Here is a 22784-nt window from a genome sequence, read left to right on the forward strand (position 1 = left end):
GATGATTATGGTATATCCTACAATAGATATCTTTGGGAGAAGGCTAACATGCAGTAGGTTTTAATGTACTGAAACAACAAGAAAATATAAAAAATATTTATAAAATAAGTAATCAAATGAAATGTTAAAAATGAAATAAAATGTACAAACTAAAATCTATATTTAAAATAGATAATTTTTGCCACACGATAATAAGTTCAAATTAAAATAAAAGGAAGGTTTTAACTGAACTTATTACATATTTTATTAACTAGATCATACTAGACTGAAATTGTTTCTAGTTTTATAAATTCTGAAACATGTACTAATAAAACCTATTGATCCCTGAAAATAAATATATCACAAGACTGAACAACTATATTGAACAAGTACTACAACTTTTTCAATGAGATTACTATGAACAAATTCATAGTAAAACAGCGAACACATGGTTGTTTCAGTTCATGTGCGCCTATTGCAAAGTACAAGCCTTACAGGCTGTCTAGGTTTGCACTGCCTACTTCTAGCGACTAACTGTAACCTTAACTATGTCAAGAATAGAAGAAGGATCTCGTTTGTAAGCAAAGAAGGAAGTCGTCAGACCTTCTTGAATAACCGTCAGAAAGTATTAGTAAATCTTTTAAAGCAATATAACGCAGTATAAATTTCAAAACAAAATGTGTAATATAGACATAAGCTAAAACAGTTAATAAGTAAGTAAAATTATTTATTTATTTATTTACTTTATTGGAGATAGACAGTAACAAAAAGCAGTAAGAAAGTACAAACTTAGAAGCTTAGAAATATAAAATTAGTTACAGTTGTTACCTTATAACTATCTCACTAAGAACATATAATGATTTATAGTCAAACAATAAAAAAAAAACAAATAAAAATAAAAACATTACTAAACAGGGATGAAAGACTATGGTTTATATATTTATATTATATTTATATAGTATATAAATTAAAAAAGTAAGTAGAAGTAAAGAAGAAATCCAGGAGGAGCGATAAAGTATAAGAGGTAAGGAATGAAAGGCAAATCAATGGATAAGAATGGAAGATATTGTGACGGTTAAAAGAAGAATAAGTGAGAGATAGTAAGAAGCATATAAAAGAGTGAGATGATGAAAAACGAATGTGAATAAAATAAGTAAAAACTGTTCATGTAAAGATAGTAGTTGTATGGGAGATCCTTAATAGCGGGGGTCGTTTATAGAGCCTTAACTATGTCGTCGGATCCCATAGTGGGAAGCCTGTCCACGCCTATCCACTATGTTTAAAAGATATATTTTTGTTAATGTCTAAGTTGGTACATACATACAAATAGGTATAAATAATTTGTTATCAAAACTAAAACTACCTCCAAAAAAGTTTATTAGGAATCTAAAGCACAAAAAGTTTTAAAACCTTGTCGAAATTAATAGCACAACCTTTATCGGAGCTTTGAAAAGGTCGTAGAATTACCCGTTAATTATTCAAAAAGCTATTGTGCTCTCATTGTGTGCGCGGCGGAGTTTTTGTACTTTGACATGTTACCAAGGGATAAAAGCCTTGATTTTTTACAACAGGTTTTCGCGTTACGGTTCCAAGCGTTAAGTCTAAAATGAGATAACAAAATATAAATTTTCGTAGCAGTGAAACAGGGTATTTAGCCCTGTTCTAAATGTTACATATATTGTAAATGTATCAATAGGAATAATTAAAAAATAAATACGAGATATTCAGTTATAGATGTAAAAGCTTCAAGAATAATTGTAAAGCTCATTTGTCAGCAAATAGCTTCAAAACTTTTGCACCTATTTCTAATAAACCAATACAAAGTTTTACTATGAATTATGTTTCGTAAATATTTCTTTAGCGGAAATGCCTTTGCAATATAGACAGGGACACAAAGTAAATGATAGTTATTTTAATATGTAATAATCCCAATTTTCAAAAGGATTTAGGAGAACAATAATTGACAGGAAATGAGCCAAACATTTACTTTTTACAAGGTTTTAGACTTTTAACCAATCATATCATATAATACCTTATTATAAAAGGTTTTTTATTTCCCTTTTTTACCTTATCTCTACAACTAAGATCGTAAAGGAATTTTTAAAAGTAGTTTGACATTTCTGAATAAAGAATTCTTGTCTATTACAGTACGTTCTATGAAAATAACACATTTTTTTACAGTTTAACAGCTAAACAATGATTACAAGAACGCATGAAAACTGCGGCACTTATTTCGACTTGATTATTATCAAATAAAACACTGTCATTCAGACAAATGTAACTCAATTTTAACAATTCTTTTCTTACGATTTTCTCTTGCGATGGTTTCAAACAGTGATATGGTAAAAAATATAATAATTTAAAACAGGTTTAGGGTGTAACGTTGCAGAGAGGCATACCTCTAGGAGCAACAAAGAAAACTCGTAGATTAAACGGTTGCGTAGCGGTTTTCGTGGTAAAATAACGCAGCGCTTTTGAGCCGCGTAGCAGTCAAACAGTTAAGGTTTAGAATAATAAGTCATACTGACTGTACGTAAAATATTAGTGTATTATAAGTACGATAAGTAAACAGGCTTTACAATTTAATTTCATATTTATCAAAAAATTAACTTTAACTACCCTCACTTAGGAATCTCGGAATAAGGCAAACGTTTATCAGCCAAGTACATTGTACCACGAGCCCAAATTAATTACAGCTGACTTAACAATCCACATAAGACTCTTGATAACACAAACCGCTAACGCTACGAAAGTTAAAAAGTACTAATTCGCTTACGCAGACGTAGCTTCGTAGCTCTCAGCTACGAAGTAGCACTTGGTTACGCCGTAGCCGTTAGCTACGCATATTTAATATCTTAGTTACTTTTACTTATTTAATTTATGTCTCTTTAATGTTAAAGTAACAGAAAGTAATACATTATGTTAAAATACCTAAAAAATGGACTTGTAGCCGTAGCCGTGTTCAAAGTAGATGTTTTAAAATATCATTGTTTACGTGGTGTTTACGCTCTTTGCATATACAACCAAATATGTTGTTTTATTGATATGAGACAGCTAATTTATATGAATTTGAAGACGTATGTCTTTAGCTCATTTTGTTTTCTTTTTTAATTAGTTGTAGGATTTGGACTTTATTATAAAAGAATTAATAACTTTTTCATTTTTAATATTTATTGTATTTTCGTGTTTTATTTTTTACATATTGTTTTACACATTGTTTTTATTTCCTTATAAAATGTCTCATTCATGTCATTGTTTACATTTCCTTCTGACCTTTATTCCCCAGTTCGGTTTTTAAATTTTAAAACACAGTAAATTTATTTTTTTCTTGCATTACGGACTTACTCATTTAATAGTGAATTTTCTTTATTTTTATTCTACTATTATATAATTTATTTATCTTTTTATTTCTACTATTTTATCACATTTTTGAGATCTTACCCGACTCCTTATCAGTTAAGTCTTGTTTTTACATTAAGCACTGTGTGCTACCGCCATTCAAAAGCTCAGGAATACAAGGCAACTGAGCTTATTTTGTTAAGAATTTGTAAAAATACAGTATCTTAAACACCCTGCACTATCACTTTGTATAATAGATTCTTTATATGACTTCATGTAAATGGGTTGTTATAAAAGAAATAGCAAACTTACATCGTAGCTACCTGATTTAAAGTTGTTCAGTAAGCGATGACAAGCTTTAAGGCTGCGGTCCAGATGCTAGACTTGAAGTAGGTCAAGTACTAAATTGCTGCCGATGATTTCGAACAAGCCATTCGCTGCGTCTAGAACATTCGATTCGAGAAACTCGTTTTTGCTACATTAGTTCTTTCATTTATTTTCAATGTAAGCTTCACGGTTTATTATAGGAACTATAAATCAAGTACTTTTTTTATTTTAACCGTCGTCCATTGCAAGGTATAGGTTTCCCCCTAACATCTTCCTGTGGTTTTAATTATATCGTTTATTTACGTAGAGTGGGGAACTATTCATGCCTCGTCTACTGTTTTTTTTTTTAATTTTTAAATACCGAGTCTTGCTTCGACCACTACGTCTCTTCCAACAGGCGAGTTATTAGTCGAAGGCGGGTAAGGTATTGATTAAAAAGAATTTACAGTGTCATTTTAAAATAAGTATTAAGCCTTAATTTTTTTTAAAGACTATTGAGGTATATTTAAATACGCTCATTCCTTGTTTAATTTTTATAGACAGTTTTGTTGTGGAAATTTCGACTGGAATATTGTCACTTGGTTTAGATATCTAACATCTAACAAAAATAGATACAAGTTGGCAATGCCTTCAAATTTCAAAATTATGGCATTAATTAACAAAACTTTTTGAATTTGATTCATACCAATATACTATCTTATATTTACTTATATATATATTAACTAGAAAGATACCCATCTTTCTAGTTAAACTATCGTTTGCAACAAAACTTTGATGTAAGTTTTCATTGCTGTTAAGTAGTAAGAACTCCTCTCTCTCTCTCTCTCTATATATATATATATATATATATATATATTCATATATGAGATAGATAATAATAGTTCTCCTTGTAAACCTTGTAAGGTATTGGTATTGTAACAGAAAAGATAAATTATTGTAATATATTTCACAGTGATCACTTAATAAAGAGTGATTGAAAATAAGCGTTCAAGATTTTTGCGGATAAATACGTTATATTTTCACCCTTAGAAAGCTTTTATTAATCAAACTGTACAAAAATACGTAATGAAGCTTTATCTACCAAAAGCTAACTTATAACTATACGAAAACTAAAAAAATGCCGCCAATATGTTTAAATAAATAATAAAATGATCTAGTGTAAATCAAAGAAAAATATTAATAGTTCTATTTTCTAATTTTAAAATTATTTTTTTTAATATTTTTACTTAACTGGCTAGATCCAAAAACTTTTAGTATCCTCAACGCATACAGGGATTGGTTATAAGTAAAGTAAAAGCTGTAAATACACAGCACATTTATCAGCAAAAAGCTTGGAAGCTTTCACACCTTCCAATTAACCTTTATATAGACTCTGAAATATGTTGCATTATTGAGTTTTTCTATAAGTGCGTAACATGTGAATAACTTTTGATAAAGTCCGCAGCGATAGTGAACGATAATTTATTTTAATGTGTAGTAATCAGAATTATATAAAGATATTTCTTGCTATATTATTATCATGTTATTTAGTATTGTAGAAATCAATGAGTTTTGTATAAGATGTAGGATACGTTAACAGTTTATAAGCTATGAATTCACTCGTATGAGGCATTTATACATTATCGAACAACATGTGTAAATAAAAAATATAAAAGTAATATGTAATTTTCATGGTCCGCGCAAGAATGTCAGCAGTTTGAATTATAAAATACCTTGCTACCTTTAAGTTGGATACGAGTGTTTATTACGCTTACAAAAAGAATGTATTTTTAAATTTAATTAGGAGCATTTTAGACGAAATAATCTTCAGGGAAGGGAGGCGGAATTTCGGGCCATTGTATGAAAAAGTTAATTTCGGAATGCCTCAGGGCTCGGTATATCCCCTCCTTTATACACTCATGTTACTTGATTGTAGAGGACACTTTGTTACGGTCATGACTAAGGTAGACAAATAAAATTGTTGAAACGTTTATAACGGAGTTTTTTCTCTTTAATTTTTTTGGTTTGAAGTTCTTTTTTTGGGCATTTACGGGGTAACTTTTCAAATTATTTTATTTTACCTGTCCACATATCAGCTATAAAGTCTTCATAATATTATGTTTATTGAAAAACACTCTCGTTATCAAAATATCACTTTAGTAGTTTTTATATAAATTTTACCTTACAATGTCACTATCATAGTTATATTATCACTTTCGTTGTTACAATATGACTCTAAATATTACAATATTATTCCAATTATTATATCACTTTTAATGTTACAATATGACTTTTACGTTACAATGTCTCTATCATAGTTATATTGTCACTTTCGTTGTTACAACATGACTCTAAATATTACAAAATTATTCCTATTGTTATAATATCACTTTCAATGTTACAATATGACTCTTACGTTACAATGTCACTATTATTGTTATATTATCACTTTCGTTGTTACAACATGATTCTTAACATAACAATGTTATTCCTATTGTTACAATACCACTTTCAATGTTACAAAATGACTCACGTTACAATGACACTATTATTGGTGTAATATTACTTATATTATTACAATTTCATTGTTAATGTATATCAGTCTCGTTGTCATACATTAGTAGTTATAACATGACTTAATATTACAATGTCTTTTCTCCTATTGTCATTATTTCAATTTCATTCATACAACATGACCCCTAATATAACAATGTCACACTTATTGTAACAATATCATTTTTGTTTTGTTGTTACTCCTTGTTACCATTTCACTTTCATTGTTACAATACGACTCATTAAAGTTATAATGTCACTTTTATTATTACAATACCACTCTCATTGGTACAATATCACCTTTGTTGTAACAACATTATCTAATCATCCTATATCTATAACAAAGGGTACGAACATATTTGGATTCGATTTATACTCGACTGTCGATTTAGCGAGATGACTTACTGATAAAAATAAATAATTTTAAAAAATATTTTGTATTTAAATAATTCGCCAATTAATAATATTTTATGTCCACAGTACGTTTCACAAGTGGTGAATCGTTCGACAATCGTGACATGGCCTGCTCCGACAGAGCCTCCAGGCTCCAGGAATCCGGCGCCCGGGGTCTGTCTCCCGGTCATCGTGACCTTCTGTCAGCAACACCGCGTCTCCTATAATTTCACCGTCTTTCCCAACTACATTGGGCACTTCGGACAGAGGGACGCTCAGCAGGTAAGAGCGTAATAAGTATTTTAACAAAAAAATATCAAAAGTATACTTATGTTTCGATAATGCATACTAGATGGCGTTAACCCTTGGTAGCCTGATTTACGAAAGTGATTTTTTTTTAATTTTACTGTGTTTGCTTGAGGGTCTAGATGAAGGAAAAAAAATATTTTTTTTTATTTCGACGGAAAGAATATTATACAACAGTAAAATACGTACAGCCAACCTATAAAAAAAAACTAATAGTAATGTGAAAATTCGGTTTAAAAGATTGGTATCAAAATTAAAACTCTAGGCTATTAAGGGTTAATTGTACCTTTGTTCGCGCTATTGTTTGTACGCAGTTCCAAATCGACCTTAAACTCTTAACGGTCCAAGAATCATTTAAGGCTTGCTCAGAAACTTCTTTTGAGTCTCTTCTCACCCAAACCCTCTCACAGCGAGTTGTTCTCCCTACTCCTCCCGTACCCCAGCAAAGACCAAGAGACGTTCCAAAGATGTCCACCTCACGCCTGTCACTGGATTTCAACCGAACACGCCCCGCACAATACCCGCTGCAGACACTTATAACACTGCAAGCGCTAATTACACAGCACCAGCGACCGAACTAAATAGAACAAAACACTACTCATCACACTACAACACCTGTTCTTGGGGGGCGGCCGCCCGCTCCCTAACCGCATGGGCGAACCGAGGTTGGATCGGAATCCATCCTTGGCTCAGCTGTGGTCACGCTGCCATTCTAAGCCGTATACACAACATCAATACTACACAGCTCTACTCGGGTAGAGCGGTTTACTACGTGCAAACGTCATCATACAACTGAAATGCGTCTGCCCAGCTTCTATTTCATTTTTAAGTTCACGGAGCCTTTCGCACCGTGAACTTAGTTCCGATGGAGGAACTTCAATCGAAACCAAATAGAAGTTGTACGCAGTATCGCTCGGCCATCTTGATATTTAACCAGGGAAAACCTTATCCTGTAAAAATACATATATTAAGTTTATTACTACCATGGTAATAATAAACGATTAATGCTTAAAGAAAAAGATTATGCTAATGAATTGACAGAGAATATATTGTGAATTGAAGCTATAAAAGTAAATAGAGAGCAGTAGCATTGCCTTGCTGATAATAATAATAATACTATAAAAAGATATATAATGTAATAGTTTAAGAATTATGTTGGACAGTAAGAGGTGATGCAAGGAACGTATATAAATAAAAGTTTGGGATAAAAGACGAGCAAATTAATAAAAAATCAAACTGCGATAAAAAAGTCGTTGTTAAAAACGAACGTTTCGTATTAAATATAAAATATAGGGATTTTATTCAGATCATATTACATGAGTTGTAGCATTTGGCAGTGATATATTTACTTATTGAATTTCTAAAACTGTATAAGCATTTAATCATATAAATAGAGTAATTCCCTCTCTTGAATTTCGTAAATTCAAGCGACGTAAAGCGTAAATGGTTTGCGTGGACGTCAAATGGAATTGAGTAACGTGAGATCGACAGTAATTAAGATGCCGGCTCCATCGAAAGCTAATCAATCAACGTCGGAGCAACAATAGTGCGATAAACACGTACAAAGAGTTATTCATTAAATCTAGTTGCGCGCGGCAGCTGGAGTTCTCGTTCGTTTATTTCTCTAGTGCTAGTTCTATGGAAATTAATTATCAGTGTTACATTATACACATGTAGCGATGATGTGAAACACAACAATTAAGTGTGTGTGTACTCGTATAACTTATTAACTATATATATATCCCTTTAAATCATTAATTCATATAAAGAAATTTACGGTGTAATCTGGTCAAATGTTATATAACAATATATTTAGTATTAGTCAAAGGAAATTATAACAAATTATCATTAACCATATTTACAAAGGAGTAAAAGAAAGACACGAGTAAATAGTATCTGAAGATATGTTATGATGTCTGAAAGATATGTTAAAAGTGTATAGAATATTTAAATTTGTAAGGTGAAAATAAAATAAAATTTAAAATTTTATCCTGAAAAAATTATTCAACCTCTGCAAACCAAGTCACATTACCACATATATGTATGGGTGAAGAAGATGTCTTCAAAAACGGGGCCTAAAAAAGGGAAGTATTTAACTTTGAAACAGGTAGTATTAAAGCTCATTATTATGTACAGCATAAACTGCCCTCCCTCCTTCATGTATCTCATCTCCATCCAAAGGTTGTATGGTAGACATCGCCTTGAGATTTAAGACCGCCTCTTGTATGTATAAATTGTTTCTTTTTTGTCATTATCAATGTTATTTTATTACATATTCTCTTCGTTTTTATTTAGAGTTTTTGTGTACAATAAAGTCATACAATCGTTTAACAGCATATTGTAAAAACTATTTAATATATAATACTAGCTGATCCCGCAAACTTTGTTTAGCAAAAAAAAATTAAAGTTCTTAATGAACAAATGTAAGATAAGGGTTGATCGTAGAGGGGTGAAAATTTAGGGTTGTATGTATTTTTGTATGTTGTATCATAAAAAAATAAAAACAAAAAATTTCGTCAAAAAAATAAAAAAAAATTTTTAAGGGTGAACAACCCTTATCACTTAGGGGTATGAAAAATAGATAGTAGCCGATTCTCAGACCTACTTAATACGCATATAAAATTTGGTAAAAATCGGTCAAGCCGTTTCAGAGGAGTTCAAGTTCGAACACCGTGACACGAGAATTTTATATACGAGTATTAGATAAATATTTCATTTGAACTTCTAAACAAACTTGTAATTATCACTTAGATAACGTCAAAACAAATGATGTAGGTTCACCACAAATTGAGTAAGGGAACAGATAAATTAATTAATCCATACATTACATTAAATCTGAGCATCGATTTGTTTGAAATTTCACGTGATCTCTGCATCTGATGTCAAATCACGTTCAGTTTTAATCTTATTTAAGTCTTGACGTATTACACTTTCCCAAGTGATCAGTGTCGTGTAGACACTGCAAGAGCATTAGTGGGCCCTGCTATAGAATTTTATTCTATATGAAAGCAATTGAAGAGAGTGGTCTGGTGGCCAAGCGGTAGATTGACTTGCGATCGTAGGTCACTGATTCGATTTCCAAGATACAATCTTATGTAATTCACAATTCATGCAGTAAATATATAGAATTTCCACTGCTCACATACAAGGTTCCAGAGGATGGACAGAAGCGTCCTCCGCGTACGACAACCTGCTTGCCAAGCGTGGTGATTATGGTGTGTATATATATATATATATATATATATATATATATATATATGTGTAATGGATTCAGGCATAATTTTGCGGAAGTACATTCTAAGTAAGAAAATAACCAATATATAGCTACTTCCGCCAATGCAGCAGTAGTCGTGCAATAAAGTGCACGCCCACCAGCCCGCTGGTAAGGGCACGTGCGACTAACAATGCGAATTACACAACTACCACCGTTAAATCACTCAACACACATTAGCTACACCGATTAGCTGCCAAACAACTGTGTTGCATAGGTAAGTCACACACTAGATGAACCATCAACATAGTTAAGGATTAAGTGCGATATAGTTAGTAAGAAAATAAATAAGAATTAAGAATAAATAAATAGTCAAACAAACGATAAAAATAATAAACGTAAAACTGTAGAACTTTGGAGGGAAGATAAAAGAAATGAGGCGTTGTATGGAAGGATAATACGGAAAAGGATACAAGATATCGTGAAGTAAATTAAATAAAATTATGTGAATATTATAACGTAAATAAAAACCCTGTATACTCACGTTAAGACCTTCTTCTTCTTCTTGAAGTGCCTCTCCAACTAGTGGAGGTTGGCTATCAGCTTCCTGCTCTCTTCCTTATTTTTGGTTCTGCGTAATAGCTCAGCAGCGCTGGCGATTCCGGTCCACTCTCTAATGTTATGAAGCCACGACTTCTTTCTCCTACCAACCTTCCTTTTACCAGCGACCTTTCCCATCATGATAAGTTGAAGGAGATTGTATCGTTGGTGTCGAAGAACGTGTCCCAAGTAAGCGACGTTAAGACCACAAATTCACAATAAAAAAAATCAAGATCACAGGCAGCTGACGGCCGTTTACTGTGACGATTTTGGTGAATACCTGTCTGAGTGTTTATGGGGTGACATGAATAATGAATGAATTCTGACCACAGATCATAGCATATTTAATTTTAAAAAAATATTCGAGGTTAAAAAACATTAAACTTGAGTTCACAAATGCAAGCTACGTATATAGAGTAATTAAGAAGAATGATCCGCTTAACAGAGGGTATCTAGAGCTGATGAGCCCTGAAAGTCCATTGTACGATTCGATCAGCGAGGTTAATGGGGTACAAAGGTCGGACCGTTTTGCAATTCAATTAAATCATCTACAAACCGCAGATGAGACCGCGGTATTTAGATGGGCTCGATATCTACCCACAAATTAATAATTTATTTCATTAAATAAACCACGATTAATCTATATAAATAAATGAAATTTGATTGTCTTTTCGTAATATTAATTAAATAACTGATTTTTACTACATGCTTATGAATATATATGTATACTAGCTGATCCCGCAAACGTTGTTTTGCAAAAAAAATTAAAGTTTTTAATTAACAAATGTAAGATAAGGGTTGATCGTAGAGGAGTGAAAATTTAGGTTTGTATGTATTTTTGTATGCTGTATCATAATAAAATAAAAACCGAAAAAATTGTCTAAAAAATTAAAAATAAAATTTAGGGGTGGACCACCCTTATCACTTAGGGGTATGGAAAATAGATAGTAGCCGATTCTCAGACATACTGAATACGCATGTAAAATTTGGTAAAAATCGGTCAAGCCGTTTCGTAGGAGTTCAAGTTCGAACACCGTGACACGAGAATTTTATTTATTAGATATGGCACATATACTAAAATTACATTTTTTTTTAATTTTTGTACTTCTATCTGTTCTGGATAATCATTGAAACGGTTGTACCGATTTTGATTAAACTTATACTGGCGGATCAACCATGTAAGAAGAAGTAACTTAGGCTATTTTTATTTTAGAAAAATTGTATATATATATATGACGTCATTCGACTTGTTATAAAGCCACATGGTGTATTACCATGTCGTGATCTACACAGAGCTTAAACATTAGATTGTAGTTATTTATTTAATTAAAACTATTTATTGTACACGCTAAAAATATAAACACTTGAATAAATTTTTTTTATAATATTTTGCATATTACTTAAGTAGAAAGGACAATGGGTCTTATCACAGGATTCAATTTCCTCCAAACAACCATTGTATGGAAACAGTAGAGGGATGACTAACGGATGTACATACAGGCGAACACATATGCATTAACATATATACATATACATGAATATGCATATAGCATAAATTTGTTTATATATACACTTTATACATACTACTTACTAGATTGCAAAACTAAAAGAAGAATATTTCACAGGACTTGGAGATATATGATGCAGTGGTAGATGTCCGGTGCTATGAGCTCACCGCTCTGTTCCTATGCTCGCTATTTGTGCCCAAATGTGGGCCGCTGGGACACATGGTGCGGCCTTGTAGAAGTTTATGTCAAGGTAATTTAAGCTTATTTTCCTTATGTTAGGTAACCTTAACTTAAAAAACTTACAAGGTGATTTTTACTTGGAAATCTTACAAATACTTAAACTTAAATTTAAAAAAAAATGCCAATACTAAGTAACTTGAACATGAAAGCTTACCTATATGAATAGCTTAAACGTAAAATCTCTCCCATACAAAGTAATTTGAACTTTGCAAGCTCCACAATATTAGGTAACTTGAACATAATATAACATAGAAATTTATGTCAAGGTAACTTTAACAACGATATAATACAAGGTAGTTCAAGCTAAATTTGCTTACAATTAAAACACAGCCGTAACTTAAAAACTTACAGGCTACTTACTAATTTTACCAGTACTAGGCAACTTGAAGTTAAAAATCTTTCCAATACGAAATAGCTTAAACATAACATGTCACCAAGACAAGGTAACTTAAACTTAAAAATCTTGCAAATACTAGATAACTTAAACTTAATATAATACAGAAGCTTACACCAAGGTAACTTGAATTTAACGATCTAATACAGGGTAATTTAAACTAAATTTTTTTACAAATAAAAGGTAAATTTAACTATAAAGCTTACCAAGATAAGGTTATTTTTACTCAAAAAGCTTGACATAAAGTAACTTGAACTTTAAATTCATAACAAAAAATAACTTGAACGTAAGATGCAATACAAAGTATTAATATTTTTAACTTAATATTTTTGCTTACGAAGGTAACTTAAACTTTATATGCAATACAAGATAATTTTAACTTACTTGCTCTACCAAGACAAGAAATAGTACTTAATGTGCCTTTATAACTTACCCGTTTTTAAGCAACTATTCAAAATTTACCTAAAGGGTTAAAATTTTTTTTACTGAATGTAATTTTTTTTTCTACGAAGGCGTCGTTTCAGGTCTAATGCCATAAATATTTCCCTAGAAACAATGCGCCGGTGCGGATTTTTCCTGGAGGTGTTCGGTTTGTCGATGCCTGATTACCTGCAGTGCGAGATTTTTCCGGAGTCAACCGACACGGACGTGTGCCTCGGGAACCGTGAGGTCAAAGAGGCAAGAATTAGAGCCGCGAAACCTGGTCAGTAAAACTTAATACTTTACCTTGTGTTAAGTTACAAAGTGGATATCTTTATTAACTTCCTTTTTTAATTTTTTACGTATTCAATCTTATAATTTGTCATATTGCTAATGAGTACTAAAATTGTGATGAACTTTCTGCAGATTTATCGATATATATATATATACCATATACCAGTACATATATACAAAGTTTCAGAATAATAGACAAAAAATAAAATGTGCGGCCTTATCACACGAGGCAATCTCTTCCAGGCGACAATAGAATGAAAACAGTGGAAGTATATATATATATACTTCTACGTATATATATATATACATATATATTAAAAATATGACAATAAATAAAAAAAAAAACAAACTTGCTTGGATCGCACTTGACTAACAAAAAGAAATATATATATAAATATGAATATATATATATATATAAATGTGTGTGTGTGTGTGTGTGTATGTGTTTGTTTCAATATATTTAATATATATCACGTATGTCATTTGTTGGACAGTGTGCCCAAGTGGTTTCCAATGCGACGTGAAGCGGTGCATTCCTCACGACTGGCGCTGCGACGGTCACGTCGACTGCGCGGACCGCTCCGACGAGCTGAACTGCAGAGTCTGCAAGCACGGGGCTGACGTTCACTGCGGCAACCAGCGCTGCATCTCGCAGACGCACCTCTGCGACGGCCGCGTGGACTGCCCCTGGGGGCAGGACGAGAGGAACTGCTGTAAGTATTTAGTTCATTTTAACTCATATGGTAAACTTCAAGTCGGTAGATGCAGTGTGGAAACTCCCCCAAATTGGGAAATTCTGTGGGGATTTTCAGAGTACCTGTATATTTAATGGACGGCGTTACCTCGCGGAAGTCCATCCTAAGTAAGAAAAGGACCAATATTTAGCCACTTCCGCACATGCAGTGATAGTCGTGCAATAAAGTGCACCGCCCGCCAGCCCGCTGATAAATGCGTATGCGGCAAACAATGCGAATCACACAACCGCCACCGCCAAATTACTTAACACGTGTTTAACCCCTTCACGGGGCATCTTCAGGAGTTATGTTACACCGATTAGTGCCAAACACAGAGTTACTCTGTGCATTTTATTGCACGACTACCACTGCATGTGCGGAAGTGGCTAAATATTGGTCCTTTTCTTACTTACCTGTATATGTTTAAGCTCAAAGGGTTAAGCACAACTTCTCTCTTTCTTATCTCTTTCACACTTTTTTTTTCATTAGTATAGATAGTTGACTTAATGGCTGCGATAATAATGACACGTGAATAAGTTAGATACAATATCAATAAAAGCGTTTACATCGCAAAATAATAACAACGCTTTGATTTGGACCCGTAAACAAATTGTCAAAATATAAAATTAGTACTATCAAAATTGTGTTAACATTTATCCATATAAATAAATAAAATTGCAGTGTCTGTTTGTAATATTAAAATACCAAAATACGCTTATCAATAAATATATATTTTTTAATTTATGTCCGTCTGTGTGTCTGTTTTTTCTGTCTTATGTCTGAAATAGCTGAACCGATTTTGACGGCACTCATACTGGCATGTAGCTGATGTAATAAGAAATAACTCATGCTATCTTTATTTTAGAGAAACGCTTCAACAAAATAAAAAATCAGCTATAATACACCAGTAAATAATCTATGAAATTACTGTTCTATTTATAATTGTGTTTAAAAAATTCTAGATGCAATTTGTTATATCAAATCGGATCAGTAAAATCGGGTAGAAACCGTTCAAGGTCACTGAATAATTTCTATGCTTCGATAGATTTTATATTCCCTTATCAGCTATGAAATGCAATTGAAAGCTTGGACCGCGGCCAAAAACGCATAAAGAAAATGGCCGATGAATTTATAGGTTATCGTGATTCCGCAGAAACTCTTTCTAAAGAGATGAATCTATTTGTAAGACAATTTAATATTCTTTTAGGATTTACAAAAACGATAAAATGTCTTTAAATCTTTTGTTTATTAGGATATGTAACGTATATATATGAGTTTGATGCTTGTTCTATTTCAATTGATAATTACTATGATAGAAAACATATCTTTTTCATAAATGCGTATATTTACAAATATAAATAAAAGAACTGATATATGTACCAATTAAAAAATAATGTATAAAAAATAAATGGTTTTTTAGACCTAAATTTATATGCAAATAAAATAAATGAAGCATTGCAGTAGAATATAAAATAGTGGTGTACAAATAGAATTTAAAAACATAAGACTAGTATCGCTGCAATATGTTACCAAAGAGTCTTAAAATCATTTGGAAACATCATCCGCAGATAACTGGATAAATTCAAACTAGTTTGGGAAGATTATAGTTCGTTGGCGTCAAGAAAACTGTGAATCATCATTATTCGCGATTAAAAACTTGGGATAAATAGATAGGTACTATTGCGTTAGAATATATATTTCACTTGACTTTTTAATAAACAAATTTTAACGCTAACTACCTATACTGGTTAAATTGCGCCATTAACTTTCTAATTGTAACCAAATTTAGAGCCAAACCACATACAACCGTTAAATTTTGTCAATTGACTTTCTAATTAAAGACGAATTTTAACGCAAACTACCTATAATCGTTAAATTGTGTCCCTTATCTTTCTAATTATAACCAATTTTAACGAAAACCATATACAGCCTTTAAATTGTGTTAATAGTCTTTCTAATTAAAGTCTAATTTTAACGCAAACTACCTATAGGCGGGAAATGCGTCCCTTAACTTTCTAATTTATCCCTATTTTAACGCAAACTACATATAGCCTTTGAATTATGTCAATTGACTTTCTAATTAAAGACGAATTTTAACGCAAACTACCTATAGCCGTTAAATTGTGCCCCTTGACTTTTCAATTTTAACCAAATTTAAACGCAAACCACATACAGCCGTTAAATTGTGTCAAATGACTATCTAATTAAAGACGAGTTTTAACGCAAACTACCTATAGACGGAAAATGTGTCCCTTAACTTTCGAATGTTATCCTTATTTTAACGCAAACTACATATATCCGTTAAATTGTGTTTCTTGACTTTTCAATTATGAAAGAATTTTAACGCAAACTACCTATAGGCGGAAAAATGTGTCCCTTAACTTTCTAATTTTATCCGAATTTCAACGAAAACCACAAATATCCGTTAAATTGTGTCACTTGACTTTTCAATTATGAACGAATTTTAACGCAAATTATCTATAGTTATCGAATTGTGTCCTTCAACTTTCTAATTATGAATGAGTTTTAACGCAAACTACCTGTGGTTATTTAATTGTGTCACTGTACTTATAATATTACTTTAAATTGTACATACTTACTATGGTTGTCTGTAAGAGATTGCCTTGTGTGATAAGACCGCCCATTGTACTCTTCTGTATATTATTGTATCTGTAAATTATGTATCTTATCGTGTACAATAAAGAATATTAAATAAATAAATAAATACTTTAGCAGATATAAGATGCTATTTACGGTGTACTGAAACAACGTTACGATCCTCTAAGAATTCAACATAAAAGAAAGGATATCGTCAATTGCTCAAATATAAATTCTGAAGTTCTTTGTACTTGTCACCCGTAATGAGGACTCAATGGTACGTTTGGTGGTGGAAGGCAAAGTGGACGGCAAGCAATCTCGTGGATGCTCTCCAATGAGGTGGACAAACATTATCAAACTGTCACTAATAAGTCAGTGAATGAGTGCTATCAATTCGACAAACACCGAGATGCATAGCAACGCTTAGCGACAGCAGCAGGTACACCAGAACCGATCGCATGATCACGACCACTCTGGCAATACTGTACGACTGAGAAGATAGAAAAGCTCAATTTGATTCCAATTCTATCAAATTGGGTGCTTCTGTTATTATTATTATTACTGAAAGTAATATTTATTAATAATCCAAAGTAAAAACATGAGTGTGTTTATCTCTTGGGAATCGAAGCCATGTCGAGTCAACTATATACAACTATACTATATCAACTGTTTGATGGTACAAAAGAGTACAATATCAATTAAGAGCGTTTAAAAAAAGAGAGTTGAATTTCCACTTTACGAAATGTAAAATGCATTCAATAGGTCGAAAAAGATTTATGAAAATCGCTTCAATTTCCTACATAGAGCGATAAAAATCTTTCATTCTCTCATTGAATGAATCGATTGTTCCGGGTACATGCGAGATATCGACTGGCCGACGATCTGATATGCCTTCACATAATCAATTTAGGTATTCGATTTTTAATTTTCTTTTTTTGTGAAGTGGACGCATACAATACCCGCCGATTAAAATCAGGGAGGAGTCAATAGCCACCCTGATAGGCGGAAAAGATAAACAGTCATTCGTATCCCTCTGCAAAAAAATCGCAAAAATTTGGATAGAAATAAACAAAAAGCAAACACAGTTAATAAATAGATAAAAAAAGACAAAATAGAACCAAAATGATACATAAAATTGTGATAGAAAATAATTATAGGATATAAGTATTAAAAATGTAAATTGAAAATGTAAAAAGAAAAAGGGAAAGAATGATAGATGAACAGAGCAAAAGGGAAAGAAAGCAGAAATGTAGCATAAAAGATAGATAATAGACCGAAAGAGAAAGTAAAGTATGAAAGAAGAGAGAGAAAATAACAAATTATGTGAAAAAATTAAATTGCCAATAAAGTCCCTGTCCCACCAAAGATAGGGGTACGAGAGCCCCCCAATAGAGGAGGCTATAAAAAAAATACTCGCCGATAAATATTGCACATCGATATTTGGAAAGAGATAATCGGCTAATTTCGCAGCATTATCTCTGTCGCATGTCATGGCATTCTTCAAACCGTTGCTAAAATTATCTGAACAATAAATTTATTTACACAAAATAATTTGAATCATCGAAATGCATACGTTAATTTAGATTGTAATACAGTACCGGCCTATAAATATTGCACATCGACCTTTGGAAAGAGATAATCGTCTAAATTCGGCTTCGTAGAGCGTTATCTCTATCGCACGAAATACAACGATTGACAAAAGTCACATAGGTAGTGTGGGACAGAGATAACGCTATACGAAGCCGAAATAAGCCGATTGTCTCTTTTCAAAGGTCGATGTGCAATACTTATTGCCGGGTACGTTTTTTACTCTTAATATAGCAGAGATGTGTAGTTTCATTTTTTTATACTACCTGTCTTTTTTCTATTTAAGTCTAGGTCCCGCTTGTCAGATTTTTTTAAGACTCCCTCACGATGACTTTAACAAATTAGTCTTACATTGGGGATGTTCACAGTTGCGTTCACTGTGGCGACTTTTTCAATATACACTAAACCGTGAAGCAGTCAATCTTTGGTAAAGACTAGCAATTAATTTTGGATACACAAGGTTGCCTTTTTAACGATCCTAGCAACATTGACATATGTTATTTAAACAATAAAGTTCCACGTCTGTTAAATTTAAAAATACCCCCCTACAATATTTATTATTAAAATTAAAAATGCAAATACTAGTTTCACTTTTTGGGAATCTTTTGGTAAATATTTTTTTTATTTTTATTTCACTTTCTCTTTTGATTCTTCACACTCTATTATATTACAATTCCTTCAGTATCTCTATTTTTGTTCGCATTCAAATCGTCTCCCATACATTAATTTTGTTTTAAAACCACAGTTTCGTGCATTATCACAGTTTTCACTTATTGTTTCGATTTTGTAAAAATGTACTTTAAATATTTAATGGAATCAGGCGTTACCTCGCGGAAGTCCATCTTAAGTAACAAAAGGACCAATATTTAGCAACTTCCGCACATGCAGTGGTAGTCGTGCAATAAAGTGCACCGCCAGCCCGCTGATAAATGCGTATGCGGCAAACAATGCGAATCACACAACCGCCACCGCCAAATTACTCAACACCGATTAGTGCCAAACACAGAGTCTCACTCTGTGTTTGGCAATAATCGGTGAAACATAACTCCTGAAGATACCCCGTGGAGGGGTGAAACACGACTACCGCTGCATGTGCGGAAGTGGCTAAATATTGGTCCTTTTCTTACTGTACTTTAAATATCTTTTATATTATTTATATATTTTTAAATCTTTCTTTTTATATTTTATACATATCCAATGACTTCTGGAACATATATCTTTATACAGGGTCATCGTAATATATAATTGTATATATATAATTTTATATATTTCAACATATATACAGTAAGGCTGAGTGAAGCCAACGGAGACATCGGTCGTGGCGAGCTACAAGTGTACCGCGCTGCAAACCAATCATGGTTCCCTGCCTGCATCTCATCTCTGGATGACTCCACTGCAGCAAAGCTATGCTCGATGCTTGGATACTCGTGAGTCCCATTAGATTCAAATTATCTTCATTGAAATAGGCATTCACATCGCACGCATCATTCACATGCATCTTTAAATCGTTTCTATCAAATGCTAAGAAGAACTGTAATTTAACAATTCTTGATGTGTACAATATAATATTAACCACGCAAATGAATAAACAAAACTAGTTTCAAATATTTCGATCAACTAAAAACTCTTGAATGTTTTAGTTTGAATCTTTTAATTTTATATTTAGAACTAAAAAGTATGGTGTGAGATATCCTGTGGAACTTTATTATAATATATATACAGACAATCAGAACATTTACGTTTTCTCACTGTTTCTCAAAAGGCTGCCTATTTCTACTATTAAAAACCATTAGACCTCTATAATAATTGCCACACTTTGCAGGATAGTTGGCCATCATAGTGCAGAATTATGGTACCCAGAGGACAATGCACTTGGTAGCGAGTAGTGGCAATCGTATATTAATGCACAAAGTGTAAATTTATCCCGGAAATCGAATCCGCGACGAATCTCAGACATCTACCACTGTGCTACTGTATTAATTGCCCAGATTAAAACATTATATTATCTTTCATAGTTTGGTGAATCAAAGCAGTACAGTTGGTGGATTATCACGTATCGGACATCTGCACGGTGAAGTACCGGAGTACGTGGCCCACGTTGCCCACGCCGCCCACGCCGTCCACTCGGATCACGTGCACGGCGTGGCACATTCCTACCGCGCCTTCCAACGCCGGGAAGGCGGCTTGCTGCGCGAACTGAAGAACTGCAGACATGACTCTGCACGCATACACCTCGTCTGCAACAACTATGGTAAGTTTTATCTTAAACTTCTTGATTTAACATTTTTTATATATACTTTTTAATAAATAGCATATAGGTTATATATTGAGTATGTTTTTTACTGTGTACTGCGTACTGTGTACTGCGTACTATGTACTGTGTACTGCGTACTGTGTACTGTGTACTGTGTACTGCGTACTGTGTACTGCGTACTGTGTACTGCGTACTGTGTACTGCGTACTGTGTACTGCGTACTGTGTACTGCGTACTATGTACTGTGTACTGTGTACATCGTACTGTGTACTGTGTACTGCGTACTGTGTACTGTGTACTGTGTTCTGTTTACTGCATACCGTGTACTGTGTGTAATGTATACTTTATGTGAAACGTTCCTAATATCCCGTGTTCTCTGCGGTAATTTTACTTTGTGTACTATTTACTGTGCTTGGTACTCTGTTACCTGTGTACACACACATACACAGATCACAGAGTACCAAACTGTGTGCTGTGTATGTGCCGTGCTTTGTAATCTGTGTTTTGTGTAGAAAATACAATTAAAAATACAGATTACACATTCACGCAATTTGTATATTTTGTGTATATGTTATTCATATAAGCTTTTATATAAATGATGAATAGCTCATATAAATGTTTTGTGAAATAATAATTTAAGTCAAATGCTATGAGAAAAAAAAGCTTTGTAAGTTCACTTGAAATTAACATTATTTAACTACCCATAAATTTGTCAAAAAAATTCTTATTTATCTGTTGTCATTACGAGTGGAAAGATACCCCATCAACTTCCCTGTTGACGTCTCACATTAGCGGAATAATAATAATGTGACGTAATTCTGTTTCCGTGTCAAAATGACAAAACGTTTCTCTTATCCAATTAAGTCGTCGCGAATCTTTATTTATTTGAATAATACAAATATGTACATCATTTCCGATAACATATTGTCTTTGTTAAATAACTTTATTACCTGAATGTAATCACAGGCATCAATTTAACACGTTCACTGCGGCTTGAGGTCGATTCAGCCTCATGGTAGACTTTGCACTGGTGCGGCGCGTAAAACTCGTGTTTTCTCTCTAGTGCGGCGGCTGTTTACACTCAACCGTATGAGGTATGACAAAGACAAATATAGCTTTCTTTATGTCTGCGAAGCATTGACTCAATATTGTAAAAAAAATGATTGAAACATGAGGCAGAAAAGGCCTCAACCGCACTACTAGGAAGTTCAGCTTGAGGCTGATTCGACCTCAGCCGCACCAGCTGAAAGTTCTTCAAAATTGGGCCCGCAGTGAACGTGTTAAATAACTTATTACCTGAATGTAATCACAGGCATCAATATAAACACCACATCACTCACCTTCGGTTTGCCGGTGATATAGTCGTAATGGCTGAGATCTTGGACCTGGGTACAATGGTCGATGATTACAGTGGAGCCTCCGGAGAAGTAGGCCTTAAAATAAACAGGCACAAGACGAAAGCGTCCAATATTCATGTCCTGTCTACTCAAGTATTCTGAGGTGCTACTCTTGAAGTTGCACTGTCCAGCTTGATAAGTCCAAATTAGAGAAAGAGATCACTTACCAACCAACGTGAATTGGTAACGTTCAGGAAGCTCTGAAAACTTTTCTCGTCTAAAATACCGCAACGTTTGGAGACATAAGTCTTTGACAAATATGTGTTGCTGATGATGACATACGGATCCAAGATATGGTTATGGCGGTCCTCATAAAAACGCTCAAAGTAACTCAGAGAGCATCGAATCATAAAAGAACTAAGATCTCCGACGTAGCTCGAAGAATTGCTCTGTCATGTCTCAATGTCAACCAGTAGCAACTGACCTGTTCGAGATTCGGATTTCTCAGGCACTATTAAATTTTAATAGGTCCTTTCAAGGAAGACGTGTAGGATGTAGTAACTTAAAACCAGGCTCCACAGATACATAGATAACCTTTCAACTTCGCTATTTAATAAAGGTTTTAGGATATGTGTATTAAGTAATCTGCCGTCTTGAATTTGCGGAAACAAATGCAACTTTTGCATCAGTGTAAGTTGTGTAAAAAAACAAATTTTTTTTTTCAAAATGTC

The 22784-nt window shown here is 33.1% G+C and overlaps 1 protein-coding gene across 1 annotated transcript in view; it reads left to right on the top strand.

The window, feature by feature from the left end:
* Corin (corin serine peptidase) overlaps positions 1-22784 on the top strand; it is a 69441-nt gene that overhangs the window by 25405 nt on the left and 21252 nt on the right. The window contains exons 5-10 of the mRNA XM_068770551.1: positions 6658-6852; positions 12313-12445; positions 13380-13532; positions 14038-14256; positions 19748-19889; positions 20478-20713. Of these exons, the coding sequence (XP_068626652.1) occupies positions 6658-6852; positions 12313-12445; positions 13380-13532; positions 14038-14256; positions 19748-19889; positions 20478-20713 (1078 nt within the window). The remainder of the gene's footprint in view (positions 1-6657; positions 6853-12312; positions 12446-13379; positions 13533-14037; positions 14257-19747; positions 19890-20477; positions 20714-22784) is intronic.

The sequence above is a fragment of the Battus philenor genome, unplaced genomic scaffold (assembly GCF_028537555.1).
Source record: "Battus philenor isolate CCGP_79_NKW_IND1 unplaced genomic scaffold, ilBatPhil1.0.hap1 SCAF_3, whole genome shotgun sequence".
Taxonomy (NCBI): domain Eukaryota; kingdom Metazoa; phylum Arthropoda; class Insecta; order Lepidoptera; family Papilionidae; genus Battus; species Battus philenor.